This window comes from Leptidea sinapis, chromosome 8 (assembly GCF_905404315.1).
Source record: "Leptidea sinapis chromosome 8, ilLepSina1.1, whole genome shotgun sequence".
Classification (NCBI taxonomy): domain Eukaryota; kingdom Metazoa; phylum Arthropoda; class Insecta; order Lepidoptera; family Pieridae; genus Leptidea; species Leptidea sinapis.
In genome coordinates, this window is record NC_066272.1 from 12,296,327 (window position 1) to 12,314,846 (window position 18,520).

General features: G+C 32.6%; 1 protein-coding gene across 4 annotated transcripts in view; it reads left to right on the forward strand.

The window, feature by feature from the left end:
- Positions 1 to 18,520, forward strand: part of LOC126965649 (protein sickie-like) — a 100,182-nt gene that overhangs the window by 58,980 nt on the left and 22,682 nt on the right. For 2 of the 4 annotated variants that reach the window (XM_050809328.1, XM_050809330.1), the window contains exons 2-3: positions 10,532 to 11,862; positions 17,517 to 17,600. In XM_050809328.1, coding sequence (XP_050665285.1) covers positions 10,621 to 11,862; positions 17,517 to 17,600 — 1,326 coding nt within the window. In that variant the 5' untranslated portion in view covers positions 10,532 to 10,620. Of the gene's footprint in view, positions 1 to 10,504; positions 11,863 to 17,516; positions 17,601 to 18,520 lie in introns of all 4 variants that reach the window. The other 2 variants (XM_050809329.1, XM_050809327.1) reach the window with 2 other exon arrangements.

An 18,520-nucleotide genomic window follows, 5' to 3' on the forward strand; every position in this document is an offset into this window, starting at 1 on the left:
TTTTTTATAAAACATTTAAATTTATTTATAGATAATGCCTGAACAGTGGCTGGGACTTTATTATAGAAGTGTATACATTTACCCTTAAAGCTATTATGTATCTTATGAAGCCTACTAGAATTAGTTACAAGCAATCCCTTATTTCTAGTGTTATAATAAATTTGAATCTGTAACAGATATAGAACTAGCTATGAAATACGACGAAACACACATTTCTTATTCAATAATAAACAACAAAATGATTTAATTACTTTTGTATTGAGTTTAAACGAGAAACCAGATACCTATTACTACGTAGGAAGTCTAAATTTAAATAGAAATGTACTGAGAATAACTTACAATTTCCAAGAACCGTACTTGTCATGTAATAACATGTTACTTCAAAGAGTAAATCAAAAAAATATACAAATTAACAGCACGCATGTTCCCAGAAAGGCCTCTTCAACTGGTTCTGTCGTAAACACTTTTGGATGAAACATCCGTAAGTGGCTCAGTCTTTATCACGTACAAAGCCGCGGAAGGAAGCTCCACAAGGGCTCGTATCTGTCCAGGAAGTGCTGATTCCAGGCTCATTAACTAGGATTAGTTGGGATCAGGATCATATTACACTGCGCACTTATCTAATGGCCGGGTCTTTATATTGGTTGTTGAAGTCTTAGGACAAAGATTAAGTGACTTAATATTTGCAATTCAGTAGGTATGCATTAGATACACAAAAAAACGGGAGTAGGAAACTGAGCGGGCCTTTTTTTCATAATTTAAATTTTAGAATATATTGTACCGCACAATAAAATTTATAATTAAATAGCCTGAGGGTGTTCGCTCCATTCCCAGTCTGTGGTATCATTAAGAAAATCATTTATGTTATAATAACTTTTACTACACAAACGTTTTTTAAACAAGTGTTTTGAATTTCGTAAAGAAAATAATGGATGAGACGAGCAGCTGATGGTAATTGATACGCCCCACCCATTACAATGCAGTGCCGCTCAGGATTCTTGAATAACCCAAAAATTCTGAGTGGCACTACATTTGCGCTTGTCACCTTGAGACATGTTAAGTCTCATTTGCCCATTAATTTCACTAGCTGCGGCGCCCTTCACACCGAAACACAGTATTGTTTACACATCACTGCTTCACGGCAGAAATAGGCGCCTGGTATGATTTTGTAAAATAATATACATGTAAACTATAAATACTTTTAATATATAGTACAGCTTAGATATCAGTTTCATTGATAATTTTACGTTAACATATTTGTGGATAACCCACGTTATCAAAATATGATAAAACTTTAATACTCGATACTATAAATCTAAAGTCCAAAACGATATTACGTCAATTTATTACTGGAAGCGGTAGCCATTTGCATTCTACATTCAATGTTTGCAGTTGCTAAATATAATAATATATATGTGTATATAGTAACGAGGAATCCAGTTTGTCACAGTAGATTGGTTGTTTGCGATTAGCATAACAATGGACGTTGGGACAGAGGTTAAATGAACTCCCGTCAGATATTTTGCTATAAGTTAACAATAACTACTTTAACGCTACCATAAAATGGGCATATTATAAGTCTCTGTATTAGGCAGTATAATACGTGAAGCAATATAATATAATAAAGAATAATAGTATATCATTAATATAATTATAAACTACCTACTGAGTTACTGGTCCCGGGTTCGAATCCCGGTTGCTGCAAACATTCTTATGATGAATATATGGATGATTACATCTGAGTGATGGATGTTATCTTCGTCTTTCACCCATATTTCAGGCTATGCCTAGTTTGGGGCAAGATAATTTGTGTAATAGTGTGTCAATATTATATTATGTATAATATTCGGAATGACCAGCGGGAATCTTTATTTTTCGTGCATTTTTTTGTTATAGGATTTCGGCGAATTCTGGCTTTAACAGCACTAAAAGTCTTTTCGTTCTGAAACTACGCGAATGCCTCAATCTATTATGTTCTTTGACATGTTTTGTATGTATATCTTATACGATATACGAACATACGATATACAAGGCTTGGTAGCTGAAGTATGATACAAATGAAATAAATAATTATTATAGTTTTGACAGAAATTTTTAAACAACGCATTCACGATGGATTATTAATATAAATATGTATTTTATAAAATACTTTTTATCCAACAATTGGATGAAGCTCCTTACTATTCGGATCTTATAAAACTTGAATCTCCTAGTTCAACACGGTCATTGGTGTGGCGAATGTAAAGTAAAAGTTGTACATTGTTAGATTTGATTTAATGCATTTTATAATAAATATTTTACAAAATACTAATGTATTATTCAACATATTCTCGAAATAATCTGTAACTATTCTAAATTTAAACTCTCATAAATTTATTTATTTAGGGCATCTAAAATACAGTTTTCACATGAACACTTATGATAATAAATTAATAGTAATAATATAAATAGAAACACACTTACACAAATTATCTTGCCCCAAACTAGGCCTAGTCTGTACTATGAGTGCAAGACAACGATATATTTAATACAATATACTTACTTAAACATACATAAATACATTTAAGTATCCATGACTCGGAAACAAACATGCATATTCATCATTATATCAATGATGGCACCTACCGGAATTCAAACCCGGGACTTCTAGCTCAGTAGGCAGGGTCACTAACTACTGGGCTATAGGGGTCGTTTTAAGACGGTACTAAAAATTATATTTGATAGAAAAATAAATTGTAATGTGAGATTCACAATTAACATCACACGAACATGTTTAAACAATTACCTAATACAGAATTTTGCTTTTGCCTATTTGAACTTAAATATTAATAATTATATCTGTATTCTGGCACAGTTATTAAATTACATGCCACATTATAAGAAAGTATGTTCGTAATTAGATCCAACGATAGAATATCACTTGAAATACAATCAGTTTATTTACTGAGTGAAGTAATTCTTGAACAAACTGATAAATGTAAGCTTATTAATTGATTAGTGAATAACCTGAGGCCGTAACTTCATTCCCAATCTGTGGTATAATTAAGAAAGTCATAGTAAAGTCATTATAGTAAAAATAAACACATTAACGTATTTGTACAATTCCTTTGTATTTCAAAATTCCTAACACATTTGTTTTGTACATTTTCGGGGATAATATTGTAAAAGCATACATCGTCCCCCAAAAGACTTACTAACCAATGAAGGCATAACAAGTTTATGTTTTTTAACCGACTTTCTCGATTCGATCGGTATTTTTTTTATGTATGTACACCGTTAACGCTGAAATTTATTTTTCTGAAATTATTCTTAACGGTTGAACCTTATATATTTTCTGCGTCTAGGATACAGCCTCTTGCTTCTAGACAACCGATGAAAACAGGCCAGGCTTATTACTTTAGTCACAAACTACGTCTCACACTCGTTGTATGTCACGTGCGGTATTGTATTTCCTTGACCGAATTACTTGAAATTTAAACACAGGAGCAAACATTGTAACAGATGTCATCTTGTGCAAAGACTGCAGGTTATTTAGTTAAGATAAAAAGCCTAAAGACACATAATACTCATATATGTAAGCTGATATAACAGATGCGACATTTTACGAGCATACTGTTCATTGGCTTATAAATATTATGTACAATATAATATGTATTCGGTGCAATATCTTATATATTTCTCTATTCTCGTGTCCCGGTGTTTGTTACCATACTCCTCCGATACGGCGAAACCAATTTGTTTGAAAATTTGTGTGTATTAGGTATGTCTGAGAATCGGCCAACATCTATTTTTTCATACCCGTAAATGATAAGGCTCATCCCTAATTATATATATTTTATTTTATTTTATTATGATTCAGCATTGAAAAATACATACTAAGACTTCAAATTTTCGCCTGTCTACGATCAAAACATATTTTTGTATCGCAATTTTTCTATTATTCTGTTACATCCGCAGATTCGCAATGGGTTGCAAGATGGCAATCGAATATTTATTTTAATTATATTTTTTTTTCCCAATTTAAATTAACCGTCAACCATCGCAAAATGGCAAAACAACATTTGCTGAGTCAGCTAGTTTTTTATAAATTTTACACAATTAATGCAAAAATGAATATTAGATTAACGATTTTACCAAATCTGAGTCGGACTCGCTTAAGGAGGTTCCCATACCGTCTCACAAGACATTAGCCCTGTGCTTCCCCGGGGCATGCCTATGGGGACTTCCCTATTCTTTTCATGAAAAGAATAGGGAAGTCCCAGGCCCAAGGGTGCCGGCTAGACGGCACCTTTTTCTGCCGTGAAGCAGTAATGTGTTTTGGTCTGAAGGGCGTCGTAGCTTGTGAAATTACAATTTGAGACTTAACATCTTATGTCTCAAGGTGACGAGCGCAATAATTTTAGTGCCGCTCAGAATTTTTGGGTTTTTCAAGCGACGTATCAATTACCATCAGCTGAACGTCTCTTGCTCGTCACGTCCCTTATTGTGATTTAAAAATACTATGTAATGTATGTTTTAAATACTTTTGTAAAAGAAACATGTTTTTTAATTGGAGTGGTCTTTTTGGAGTTTGCAGAATCTTGGTTTTATTATTTATTTGTAACAGTGTAAAAATATATTTTATTATACAAAAACATGGAGTGACTGTTGGAAATACCAATAAATATTTTACTGAAATTTATAAAAGTAGAGTAAGTTTCAAAAGAAAGAAAAGTTAAAAAAATTCAAGAAAAATAAAGAAAAATTGTAAATGGTGGGTAACCACTGAATCTCTTAATAATTAACTTGATCGAGTTTCTCTTATAATGAAATTGTATAACTCTCCATTTAAATATTAAGTTATGAATATTAAATATTGTGTCACTTGACACTTTATAGTTTTAACTTTTTTATACAGTCGGAGACTATCGTGTTTGTTAAAACTGTTAGGAGCATGTGTGCGACAGATGGGACCCAACACTGTCCTAAAAACTGGTTGCCAGTTATGAAACTTCTCGCTTCGAAATCGCAAATTTTAAGTTTCAATCATCTCGACTTTTGTCGATGTTTGCCTTTGAGTTAATTACATATAATTCATAACACTTAAGATTTTTATTTATTTTATTTATTACATCACAAAATCCACATAACTTAAGTTAGGTTATAATAATACTATTGTAAAACTTACTTCTAATAATGGATTTACTATTTTATAATATGACGTGGTATAAGTGGGTTGTGGTTGTGTGTGTGTGTGTGTGTGTGTGTGTGTGTGTGTGTGCGTGTGTGTGTGTGTGCGTGTGTGTGTGTGTGTGTGTGTGCGGGTGTGTGTGTGTGTGTGCGGGTGTGTGTGTGTGTATCTTCCTTTATATTTATTAACAGTCTTTATAAAACAGTGTTTACTGTTATTATGCTATACTACTTGTACTACGTTATTGTACTATAACGGCGCCTTTTTCTGCCGTGAAACAGTAATGTGTAAGCATAATTGTGTTTCGATCTGGAGGGCGTCGTAGCTAGTGAAATTACTGGGCAAACGAGACTTAACATCCTATGTCACAAGGGGACGTGCGCAAATGTAGACTTAATGCTCAGAATTTTATGTTTCGTTGAGCGGCACTGCATTGTAATGGGCAGGGCGTATCAATATCATTTTGTTAATTAAGTTCAGAATTGGCACTTATGAATGAGTCATAATTTTTACATATTTTAACCACCATTCGGAAAAGGTTGGTAACTCAAAAAAAGTGGCAAGGAACTCATTGCCACTCTTTTAAAGCAATATTTACAACTTCATCGCTTAAAAAATTATTTAATGTATGTGAATTGATGCAATAAAAATACTCAAACGTCAGAGACTCGTCGTCTTACACGAGTAAGTTATAAGACTTGTAAGAGTAGAGCGTAGATTAATGTCAATGATAGTTCTTATAACACGAAATTGAATTCTAAGTGATATTCTTTAACGACTTTATTGATTATATTATCTTATAAATGACAATCATTCGGCCTTCTACTTCGTAAACATACTTGAGCATGTCATTACGTTGTTAGATAGCGAATCAAAAATGATAATACCTTAGATAAATTATACGTCTGAATATAGTCTCTTGGTGGTAGACGACCAATAAAAACAGGCCAGGAATATTAGTTACGTGTGCACGATAAGCTACGTGGATTTGTATGACATCTTGTGTTAGAGTGCGTGAGTCGCTCAAAATAGAGATTAGTTCTAAACTCAATTTTTTCCAAGTTTTCTCAGCTGTCTAGCAGCCGTTTACAATAACCTATATATCCTTAGTTTAACTTACTAGAGGTAAGACAAATCTATCCTTTAACGCCTACTTACATTTCAATAACCTATCGACATAAAGCATTGGACTATAACTATATTTGACATCACTATGGATAGATCTTGTCATTAAACAGTGATAGCAATGTATCCGTTACTAGAGATACGTTATTGAAAACGGCCGCAGGTTTATCTAAACGTATAAATGATTAAGGATAATATATACCGAGATCATCTTTAGCAATTTATTGATCTCAAACAATGGAATAAATATTTATAAGCATCACGGAATATTACGACGGGTTTCACAATGACATTAAGTAGACTGATAGCTTACGGATAACCTTAGTAGTTTTTATGATGTGTAATTGAGGATGTTGTTGTTTTAATTTGTATTATACCGAAGCGATTAGTTGCTATATTTTTAATAATACGATTTAATAAATAAGCTATACTAACCATTGGGAGGCTTCTTTACACAGGATGCCGGCTAGATTATGAGCAGTAATGTGTAAGCATTATTGTGTTTCGGTCTGAAGGGCGCCGTAGCTAGTGAAATTACTGGGCAAATGAGACTTAACATCTTGTGTCTCATATCTTATCTCTCATATTATCATTTTGGATATTTGGATATGTTATGGGCAGGCCATATAAATTACCATCAACTGAACGTCCTGCTCGTCTCGTCCCTTATTGTGTTAAAAAATAGTTCTATCCGATAACATCAATATTGCATGTTTATCAGATATCAAAAAGCGTGGATTTTACTAATAGTCATGAGTTAATTCGCATGCACAGCCCAATCTTCATCACCGTCATCACCGGTGATCTGCTGTCAGCTCTTTTCGACATGTCCCGTGCCAACTATAACGTTCTTGACCAGAGTTTCTGTTTTAACTCAAAATTTATCAGAAGCATTATACAACTTTGACTAAATTTAAAGTCATTGAAGTTTTCACATCTGTCATTAAATTAAATTTCTGTTTGTTTTTCTTAAAACGAGGCGTTTTCAAAACAAAATCCACAATTTTTCAAACGTTTTTGAAATAAGTAAATCTTAAAAAACCAGTATCGATATCATCCTCATCCTTATTTCTATTTTAACCGAAATTAATAATCCCACCCTGTTAATCGAAAACAATAGACCCTTTGGTTTACGACAACTTGATATAAATCACAAATACATTTTACCAAAAATTAATAAGAAATATGGGAAGAGAACGGTCAATTACGTAATACCAGATTATATTAACGGACTGCCCAAAGAGCTGCAAGAAATGTACATAAACACCACGAAAATCAAAACTCGCTTTAAAAGATACTTCCTGAAAAAAGAATAGAATTTGGAAAAAAAGAATTGAATGGCTCTAAGTACCCAGATAAACCCGCGAGGTTTTCGTGGTACTTATTTCATAAAAATATGCGTATTTGTTCTGTATTGCCCAATAAAAAAAAATAAAAAAAAATCCACATATTTATTGTAGTTTTCTTCCTCAGGTTGATAGACTGTATCCTTATCTATAAATACTTTCGGTATCCTTTAATTAAAAGGGTATTCAAGTAGCTTACAACCGATATGACAACGTCTGCATATTAAAACATTACAAAGACTTGTATACGTGAATTCAAACCCTTGATAACCAACAACTAACAAGGCGGACTCATGCGTTTGTAAGAAAGAGACGGCTATAAAACATTTTACTTCGTCACGACAAGGTTGTCAAAGTTTGTAATCTATATTCCGTTCATTATTCTGTTATATGAAGTAAGATTATTTTTTTATTTTATTTATGTAGAGCAAGGAAACGGTATTGCAATACACAAATAAAATTTGAAAAACAAAATTTTATGAACGTTGCGAGACTCGAACCCACGATCTCAGGCGTTCCTAGGCTAACCTTTCGAGTGACGTATCATCATAAAATCTGGTATGCTTTGTTCAACTCTCAGGTTGTGGCTTTATCTACAGGCTCTATTTTACACGGAATGCCAGACAGAGGTCGTGGGTTCGGGACCCGCATCGTTCATAAAATTTTGATTTTCAAATTTTATTTGTATATTAATCCTAGAAGTGAGGGTTATCAATTTAAAAACATAACAAATGTTATTAATAAATATTAACAGAACTTAAAACTAACACTTTCACCAGTGATGTTTCCAAAAGTTATACAACACTTTTACTTAAAAGGTAACGATATTAACCAAAGTTATACAAATTAACATGACTACAAACTCTTATTAAAACATACTACAGTGAAATAGTTACAATGAGTTAAGTATACAGGAAAAAAAATTAGAAAGGTTTAAAAAACCAGTAATATTATATAAAGTTATCATAAATTCAAATTCAAAGATTTTACCTCCAAATAGGATGTGATATTACTTATTAAAAGTAAAAACTACCATCCATTCCAAAAAGTATGCCTCAGATTTTTATCAAAATACTGGTTGATTAGGTTAGGTGAGGATCACTTATAAATAAATTTGTGTACATTACTTAATTGAAAAATAAAATAAATTGAAATTAGATAAAGGTTCACATAAACTGATAATTTTAATAGATATACATAATATTTTAATGAAATATGAGTTCTCACATCCATTTTCCTACCGTATCATCCACTTTCCTACCATACCTACTATAGAATTGTACAGTTATATTTAGAAATTTTTAAAATTTTGTCGAAGCTGGTTTAAAACAGTTTTAAATTATAATATTATCTTTCATAAAAATTATTAATAAAATGTCACCTCTATTACTTATTATTTTATAAAGATTGCATGTTAATGTTTAAAGTTCATTGTAAAAAGGAAACGAAAAAAACGCATGTAATAGTTTGAGAAACTATGTCCAAGGGCACCGGCACCGGTGCGGGCATGAACTCTTCTCCGCCTTGGCACAGTTAGTTTATTACAAACCGTAGTTGATTGATTACTTTATATTTACACTCACATAATAAAAATATTCACTTAGATACACATATTAAATTTAAGAAAAATTTAAATGAAATATAAAAAAAAATATTGAAGTAGGCGTCACTTTGCGGAAATCCATTTTTATCCGTATTACGAGACTCGAAATGTCTCGTGCCACAGTTTGGCATGTCAACGTCTCCTGAGGATGCCTCGTGTAGAGGCGAAACACGTGTCGAATTGTTTAATGACAAATATTGGCGGAACTAACTCGAAAGAAAACTCAAAATATTTGGATGACATATATAAATAAGAAGTAAGCATTAACAATCCTTCTAGGGCAGAAATTTTATCAATAATAAAGCCTTAAACTGTACCAAAATGGGAAACAAAACTTCAAATATATTTAAATTTAATAGTGTGCCTTAAAAAATATTTTAATGATTCAAACAAAGCGATATACTTATTATTGTGACCAGAGAGTACATATTAACTGAAAAGACATAATAACCCTATTAATTACCTAGCTTTATAATAGTATTCTTCGTTGTCATTGATACGAAGTAACGCGACTGGTAAAAAAGAAAGTTGTAATTAAATAATCTCTTATTTATGGTTATGATGTTGTCTGAAGTTTCTGTTGCTTACCCAAATTAAGTAAATTCATGGAGTTGGTGTAAGACATTGCAAAACAAGATAAAATGATATCGTAAGCATTAGATATTCCTTAAAGCTTATTGCAAATAGTAATAACATAATATTATGATAATTGCCTCATTTAAACGTAGGGCGAAATGCTAAAACTATTTGTTTTGCAACATCAAATAATATATATTTGTAATTCACAAAATGTTATAATATTATCCTCAATTCGATTAAGCATTACATCAAATGCGTATACAATGATTGAAAGACTTTCTCATTTATTAATATTTTACACGTGTATATTAAACCTACAGTCCTGAATAAACATAACTGAATTGATATACTTCAGACAAATTCAATTGCAAAACAATAAAAAGTTCTTGATCTAGTTAGTTATCAGGTTGCTATAAATACAATATCTCTTTCTAACTCATAGACTAAAATAAAAGACTCTTGTTTAGTAGGGTTTTACGGCAGTAACTCCGGCCCACAACCTCATGTAAATTTAACTTTAAATAGATTAATCGTAATGTTTCAAGTACCTGCATATGGAGAAGATGATCATTAAACTGTGTCTAAAATTAATTTTACTCAACATGGCTATTGGTTTTGTTCGTTGTGTTCCTGTTTCAACTGATAATAATCCCGTGTTTATGAACTGTGTACCAAATATAGCTTAAAACAACAAATTTTTTGTAACAGAAAAGGAAATGACTATGTTTGAACAGTTAAGGAACTCTTTATTTCGACTCAAGTTTTGTGATTTATGGTAAATAGTGGTTATTGATATAATGGCAGTTACAACCTCACAGACATATTATGGCTCACCAATTCACGATGGTTTTGCCACTATCCGAGCGCCGAGAAGTCGGATCAAGATAAGAAGTCTAGTTGAACCAAATAATCTATCAAATCTACCTCAAAGGCATTCAGAGTATTTTACATTACAAAGAAATGGTAAAAATAGCTTTTTAAAGAGCAGTTGTGGTGTTCAATACGTAACAAATGAATCAGACAATCTTCACAAGGATAAACCGACTCGTATCAGCTTCACTGATCCCGTTTATACGCACGCCAGTCCGCCATCATCTAAAAGTACCTCACCAGTTAAACACGGAAGAGAAAATAGTCATTACGACTCTATAAACATAAAACCTCGAAGGCGGCTGAAAAGCTTAGAATTATCAAGAGATTTGGCGCAAGAAGAAGATGAAAAACTAAATGTTGTAATGGTGAATAACGGTGATCGACATTTATATGAAACAAGTATAGCGAGCCAGGACAGTGCGGAACAACATTCCGTGCGCACTGACACTACGGGATCATCTGTAGACTATCGGAAGAGAAATAGCGATCGCGATAACTGCTCTGAGTCGTCGTCGTACTTTACCGATACTGACAGGCCTATATCGAGCTACAGTGATAATTCAACCATACCCTCAACAGATACAGAAGATGTATTAAAAGATTTGCCAAATAAATCAAGATTTCACAAATCACCCCAGAAATACGCAACCTTAAATATGAGAAGGCCGAAATTTTTAGAATTGAAACCAGCTGCTGTTAATGAAAATGTATCGTTTGGAAGTCTAAGGGGAAATAAATTTGAATACCATTCTGAACCCAATACTCCTTTGACACATGATATTTCTGAGCTAAATGACTCGTCAAGCATAATAAGTGACGTGCGAAAGATACCAAAGATGCCTTTACAGAACAGAAACCTTTTCAGGCGTTCGGTGAGCGAATCAAATGCCTTTTCAAAACGTTTGAGCTATAGGCATTCATTCAGTTCAGATATTAGACCACAACTGAACAAAAAACCCCATAAGTGTTGTGAATGTATCACTGGTATACCTGCTAACGATGATGAATCAGATACCGCTAAATCTTCAAGACCATTGGGAACCCTGTACGAGGCGCAAGACCCGAAAGTTGGATGCCAAACTATACTACGGGCGAAGCCTCCAGTGCCTTGGTGGGAACTTGCATTAAAGAAGTCTCGCTACAAAAGCTGTCCAATTCTAGAAGATGTAAGTAAAATTTTTAAATTTACACAATTTGATAGCAAAAAGTGAAATGCAGATTACACCTTATCATGTTATAAAATTGATTAGATATGTATAAGACCATTGAAACGATTTACTATAGCTTATATTTATTATCCCCCTTATTCATAATAGTCTGCTAACTTAAAGCATTACTAATTCTCACTCTGTCTTCTTCTATTGACCTAAGTCAAAATGAGAAAAAGCACTCCTAAGCGGCTGTTTAAAGTTAGCGGACCATTATGAATAAGGGGGTATATCTTTACAAACAATTTATTAATTTTTTTGTGCCATCAGATATTTCTCAATGGTAGTTTGTAATCAACTTGTAATGTTTAATTGATTCAGTCATAGAAACCCTACCCTAGCTACTATAATAGATTAGTAGGTAGATAGATTGTCTCAAAAATATTACTCATCTGTGCCAGTCTTTCTTATATCATTATTATACTTTTCATTTAAAAAATAATAATAATAACGCAAAAAAAAAATTAAAGTAGCTTTTAAATAACTTTGGGGTGATTTAGTTGAGCAATTTCTTATTTCAAAATATTATAACGTCGACCTAAGTTCGTAACAGGTGTTGCCATGTGTACAAAAAAAGATCTCCCACAAAAGGACTACCTGACTGCCGAAACATCCCGTAAAAACATCACATGTTAAATATAGTAGTGATTTAGAAACCTTTCATTTCACTTGTCCGAAATACTGCTTCTCACGGTAATAAAACCGGTGCAACAAGTTTTTTGTCGTCAAAATTAATCTTTCAAAGGAATTAAGTGAATGAAATATACTCATTATGTAAATCAACTGATAATGTTTATTATATCTTAACATTATGACTATTTAATTAGACTTTTAAAAGATTTTAAGCATTCCTTTTTTGTAGTTATTAGTTAGCTATCTACTTACGTGGCAATTCATAATATGTTTATGACTGATTTTGAAACTGCACAGAAACACTTGAGTATATTTTTTATATTATTGTTTTGATAATAACTTTCCATTAGTTGAGTACACACTATAAAAAGACTTTCGCTTATAGCATATTGTTTCTATATTTGTTGCATCATAATATTCGATTGCGCAATTGAAGCTTTCGATAAGGTATTGTCGAATGTGTGCGCAAATTGGGTATCTTTCTTTGTGTTTCTTTGACGAGCCAAAAGATTGTGAACGCTTAAGTCTTACCGAGGTAATATTGCTCCTTGACCACTTGTGGTGTACCGCATCGACATACTTTCCATACAAAGATGCATCCGCGTGCACTCAACATGGTCTATAGGTGCTTTAGTTCTGCTATAGTTATCATTCTACCTACACTTGTCTCTTTAAAGGCACATTACTTCCTATTGTAGAAAAGTGTACCGTTATTATGTAGGTGTCCCAACTATACACGTCACATTAAGGGATATATTTTTAAATTTAATACTATAGCACCATAAAAGGTGCTTATTCAGTGATCTGTTGTGTTACATACTATAATATCTCCAATGTAAATTTAGGAAAGGTCTATTCAATATAATATCTATAAATATGTGTAAACATGTGGCATGAAAGGAAGAATACACTTGAACAAATAGCGGTTCGTCTATATTTGAGCCAGCAGTAAATATCTCAGTAATGAAATCTAACGAGGTTGATATTACGATGTCGTAATCTTCTTTGTTCCTTATGAGAATAGCTTGTACCTTAGAGTCACAATTATTATCGAATGTTTTTATAACTACAGTATTCAAGTCATATATTTTAATAGCTGTTACTTTGTCGGTTTCATTATGCTTGGTGACATATTCTATGGCGTTAATTCTGCATACTTTAGTTATGATATCTACGCCATTTATATCTTTGTCTCCAACTTTTTCCAACGACACTCACATTTGGGATTTATTATACAAATTAAAATTAGTAACCAAAATTTATGAATTTATGAGGGACTCGAACCATCGACCTGTCGGGTTCCGTCCAAGCGCTCTTTCAAACTGGGCCGTTCGAGTACGCATGGGTCGTAAATTTTGGTATATGTTGTTCAACTCTCAGGATGTGGCTGCAACTAATATGTCCTAGAGTTTTTATAACGGCATATACGAGTAATTAATACAGAGCTGATTTTTTATAGATTTTGTTAAGCATTAATTTATTATTATAGTATGTACTAGTATTTCGAAAAGATATACGTTGCTTAGGTTGAAAATTTCTTTATGTATGCTTTTACATAGTTTTAATCTACCTGCTCTCTTTATCACCTTCCATGTCAAAACTTGCATCTTACACGAGTTAGTACGCGTGAAATACAATTATACTAATGATATAATGATACTATTATGTAATAGGTGTTTACGGAACAAAATTTCATTATCTAATGTAAGTAAAGACACGCGCGTGACGTCCACAAAGCAGAGGGCATTGTACTCGAAATGAGCTCCCTAATGCATCATTCAATTAAACACCTTTACGTAAAGAACTAATGGCCACCTCAACTATCAATTATTATCAGTTCAGTCAGCCAGAAAGTTGATTTTCGTAGGTTTTTTTGAAGTGAAAACTTCTTTAGCGGTGTTGAGCACTTTTGATAACTCGCGTCAGGACACGTGGCCTGATCGAAAATCCGTAAGACAGTCTTTGAAATTATGGATGAAAGTTTTATACTTCTAACTAATTATAGTTCGGCTATTTCAACTTAATGATACGGTCATTTGGACCAGTGGTTGAATCGGCGAGGTCAATGGATCGAATCTCAGCCGTGAAATTTTTACAGTTTATTGATGATTTATATACGAATGAAAGTTGATTTTTCTGAGAAATAAACTTTTTAATGTAAAATAATTGTAATCGTTCTGAAGTGTTAAATTTTTTATGTAATATAGATTGTCATTTTTGTGTTCGATAGTGCAATAAATGGATTTTGTATTTAACCACATAAATGCTCTGACTTTTTTACTGATATTTATTAGTATTTACTTATGTTTCAGTAAGTATGTTGTATTAAATATATCGTTGTCTTGCAAGCCATAGCACAGGCTATGCCTAGTTTGGGGCAATCTACTTTGTGTAAAAGGGTATCAATGTTAAAATATATATTATTTATATCTGATTACACAGTTTCGTTAAATGAGGTCAAAAGAAGTCAATAATTAAAACTAGTAGTTTAACTTTCAAATCTACAGGTGTAAAGTAGCCTGTTTAACTAGTATTAATTATGGCACGCGCAAAAGGTGTTTCCCTGGTCTATCAATGGCTGTCAGATCCATAATTGGCTTAAACATTAGCAGGTGAGCAGGTGGATCGTCTTATTAAGTCAGCAGTTTTCTTTTTAATACCATTCCACATTTAAAACTGTTATTTGCGAGTAAATTATTGCATTTCCGTTTTTATAAGACTTCGTTCTGTTATTCCGTTGGAATACTTCAACATAGTTGCTTGGTATCGACATCTGTTTGCTAAGCATTTTTATTCCCCTTTGTAGCTTCCATGCGCGTCAAAAGTACCATCAATTAAATAAAATACCAAGGCTGGGTTGCACCAACCAATTTTAGCAATAACAAACACATTGTTAAATACCGATTAAGCAAAAAATGTGTTGCACCATTTGATTATTTTTAGACATCATAACTTCAACTAGTGGGAGGCTCCTTTGCACAGGATGTCGGCTAGATTATGGGTTCTACAACGGCACCTATTTCTGCCGTGAAGCAGTAATGTGTAAAAAATATTTTGTTTCGGTCAGAAGGGCGCCGTAGCTAGTAAAATTACTAGTCAAACGAGACTAAACAACGAGCGCAATTGTAATGCCACTAGTGCAATTTTGGATTTTTCAAGAATCCTGAGCAGCACTGCATTGTAATGGGCAGGGCGTATAAATTACCATCATTTGAACGTCCTGCTGGTATTGTCCCTAATTGTCATATAATAAATATTCATAAAATGTTTACCGTAACTGTCCAATCTTCACCAATTAATGCTGTTGTTAACAATAAATAGCTAAATGTCAACCTGTCAAAAATTTCAACTAATTATTCTATATTGACTTGTTATTTTAGTTTTAACTTTAACTATACCAAGGAATACGATGTTTTAACACATTCCGCAGTGTATATTAAAGCGTTATTGTTAACGTTAAATATACCACTTAAACTACTTTTGACTTAAACCGTTACTACTTATAACAGCTAATATGGTGCAACCCGGCCTCAGTGTGTATCGGGCTACATACAGAGTTGTTTCTATAATTATAACGAAATGTTTATAATTTTACTGCCTTTTTTTCACTTGCAATCCACTTGTTTTATATTGAAAATGTTAATATAATAACTTCCATGGGGATCTCGCCCCTTCTTTAATTTCGCTGAGTGCGTTCCCGTGACGTGGCAAACAAAATGCCCTCTGTCCAGCTGCACCTATTTTCCTAACAATATAAAACAAGCAATTTTACTTAGTGACTCACCTTTATTTTAGAATATTATGTTAATAAGGGTTCCTGCGTCTATGATTTTATTATTTAGTCAAAGTTAAGTAAACTTTATTCAGTAAGCCTTAAGCGCTTTTGAATCGTCACTATAAATAATTCTTTTAAATTACTGAATCTACCATTTGTTCGGTAAAAGTAGAGCTCGTGAGAAGAACATACAAGAACCTCAACGGCCACTCTTTTCAGCAATGCCATTTAAGTGAGAATGATGAATCGTATGAAAGCATACACATAATTACTACAAAATTACAAAAATAATGCTCACAAAGCAAGCTAACCGATTCTATATAATGCAATTACATCAGATTTTATATAAACCATAATAAAAGTTTTAAAAGTACATACAACTATGTCTTTGATGATAATTTAACCGACGTTCATCTGATTTTCTATTTCATTATCAAACAATAATAAAAGCTCTTAGAAGTCTCATATCTATTTGTGGTCATCTCCAATTACAAGAGGTGTATGTACTTAGAGCAGTTTATCTCGCCAGCCAGGAAGTGCCGAAGTAGTTGGAGGTTTGTTTGTACTTGCATTGTAAACAGCATATAACACATATTGTGTGGTCCAAGTGAATGCTACTAAGCAGGATTATGTCAAACACCTACACAATCGTTGTAATGCAAACAACGTAACAGCTTTGTTTTTTATGTAGTTCTAGCTGGTGATCGATACGATTCGCTTCACCTAAACATTTATGCACATGGATATGTTTAGGTGAAATGAATGAATGAAGTGAATTCTATACGTGTTACAGGTTAAGACCTCGTAAATAACTACGGTCTGTTTGGGTATATCCAGGAAACTGGACAACTTGTCTATTTGCGAATGATTGAAATACAATGCTTAATTATCTAGGAATTAATATAAAATGTATTTACAATCAATAAAGTAATATAATGATAATGTATTGGTTATTATTATTAGTGTCTATAATATGTATTTGCTATGGGGAGCCTTCTCTTCAGACGGTGGGAAAATTATTTTTAACCTTTTCTAGCTTTCTGTTCTATCTAATAGCGGATAGATTTATAGTTAACATTCTTTTCACATTCATAAGTGTCATTTCCGTGACCTACGTGAATAAGTAGAGTGATTTTGATTTGATATGATTTAAATGTGGTTTTGATTTGATTTGATTGTTTTAATCAATATTTGTTTGCTACAGGCTCACGTCGTGTCGGCTTTCGAGCAGAGTCTTTCAAATATGACGCAGCGACTGCAGCAATTAACAGCGACGGCCGAGAGAAAGGTAATAAATTCCTGGTTCTCTTTAAGGAAACCTTTCCGCTGTACAATGTCTATGGAGTTCGCGTCGTATCCGATATTATAAAGAGAAACCCGTAGGCATTTTAGTCGTAAACCTGTCTACATCAACTTCTATGATTAGGCTGTTTAGAAAATGAAATCTTGAATAGTATAGTTATTTGCAATACAATATATTGTATTAAATAGCTTTAGTTATTTTCAATAATAATAGAATTTAGATAGCTCTTAGATAATATATACTCAAAAAGCTTCATCATCAGCCGGAAGACGTCTACTGCTGGACAAAGGCCTCCCCTAAAGATCTACACTATTAAAACCTTATTCAATATTATTACATAAATTTTTACAAGTTTTAAACTATGTGTAACCGACTTCAAAATGGAGGAGGTTCTCAATTCGATTGGTATTTTTTATGTATGTACACCTATTACGCAGAGATTTATGATCCGATTTTCGTGATTCTTCTTTAGTTTGATGCGAAATGGCGATGTATTTGGCCTCATAAAAATTTGACAAAGTAGTTTAAATTTTTAAGAATATTTTTCATTTTACGGGTATTTTATTAATATTAGAAGTATGCATAAGGTTTGCATAAGAGGTGTTTTAAATAAAAATTTTATTAAGTTATTTTATACCTTTTTATTTTTTGCAGTCAGTTTTTTTATACGTAGGCTTTTTATCACATGTACACATATTATTATTATAAAAGACACACGAACAAAGTGACTTCCCCTTAATAGAGACATTAAGAAATCTGTTAATGGACACATTCTTAGTTTAATCTATCTAGCAGTTTAAGTTAAATTAGAATTACTTATTAGTCTAAGTTAAGGCTAGATTGTAATGCAAGTGGGGCAACATTATAATAACTATATTATTAGTCCCTAAAGGAAAGAAATGTGC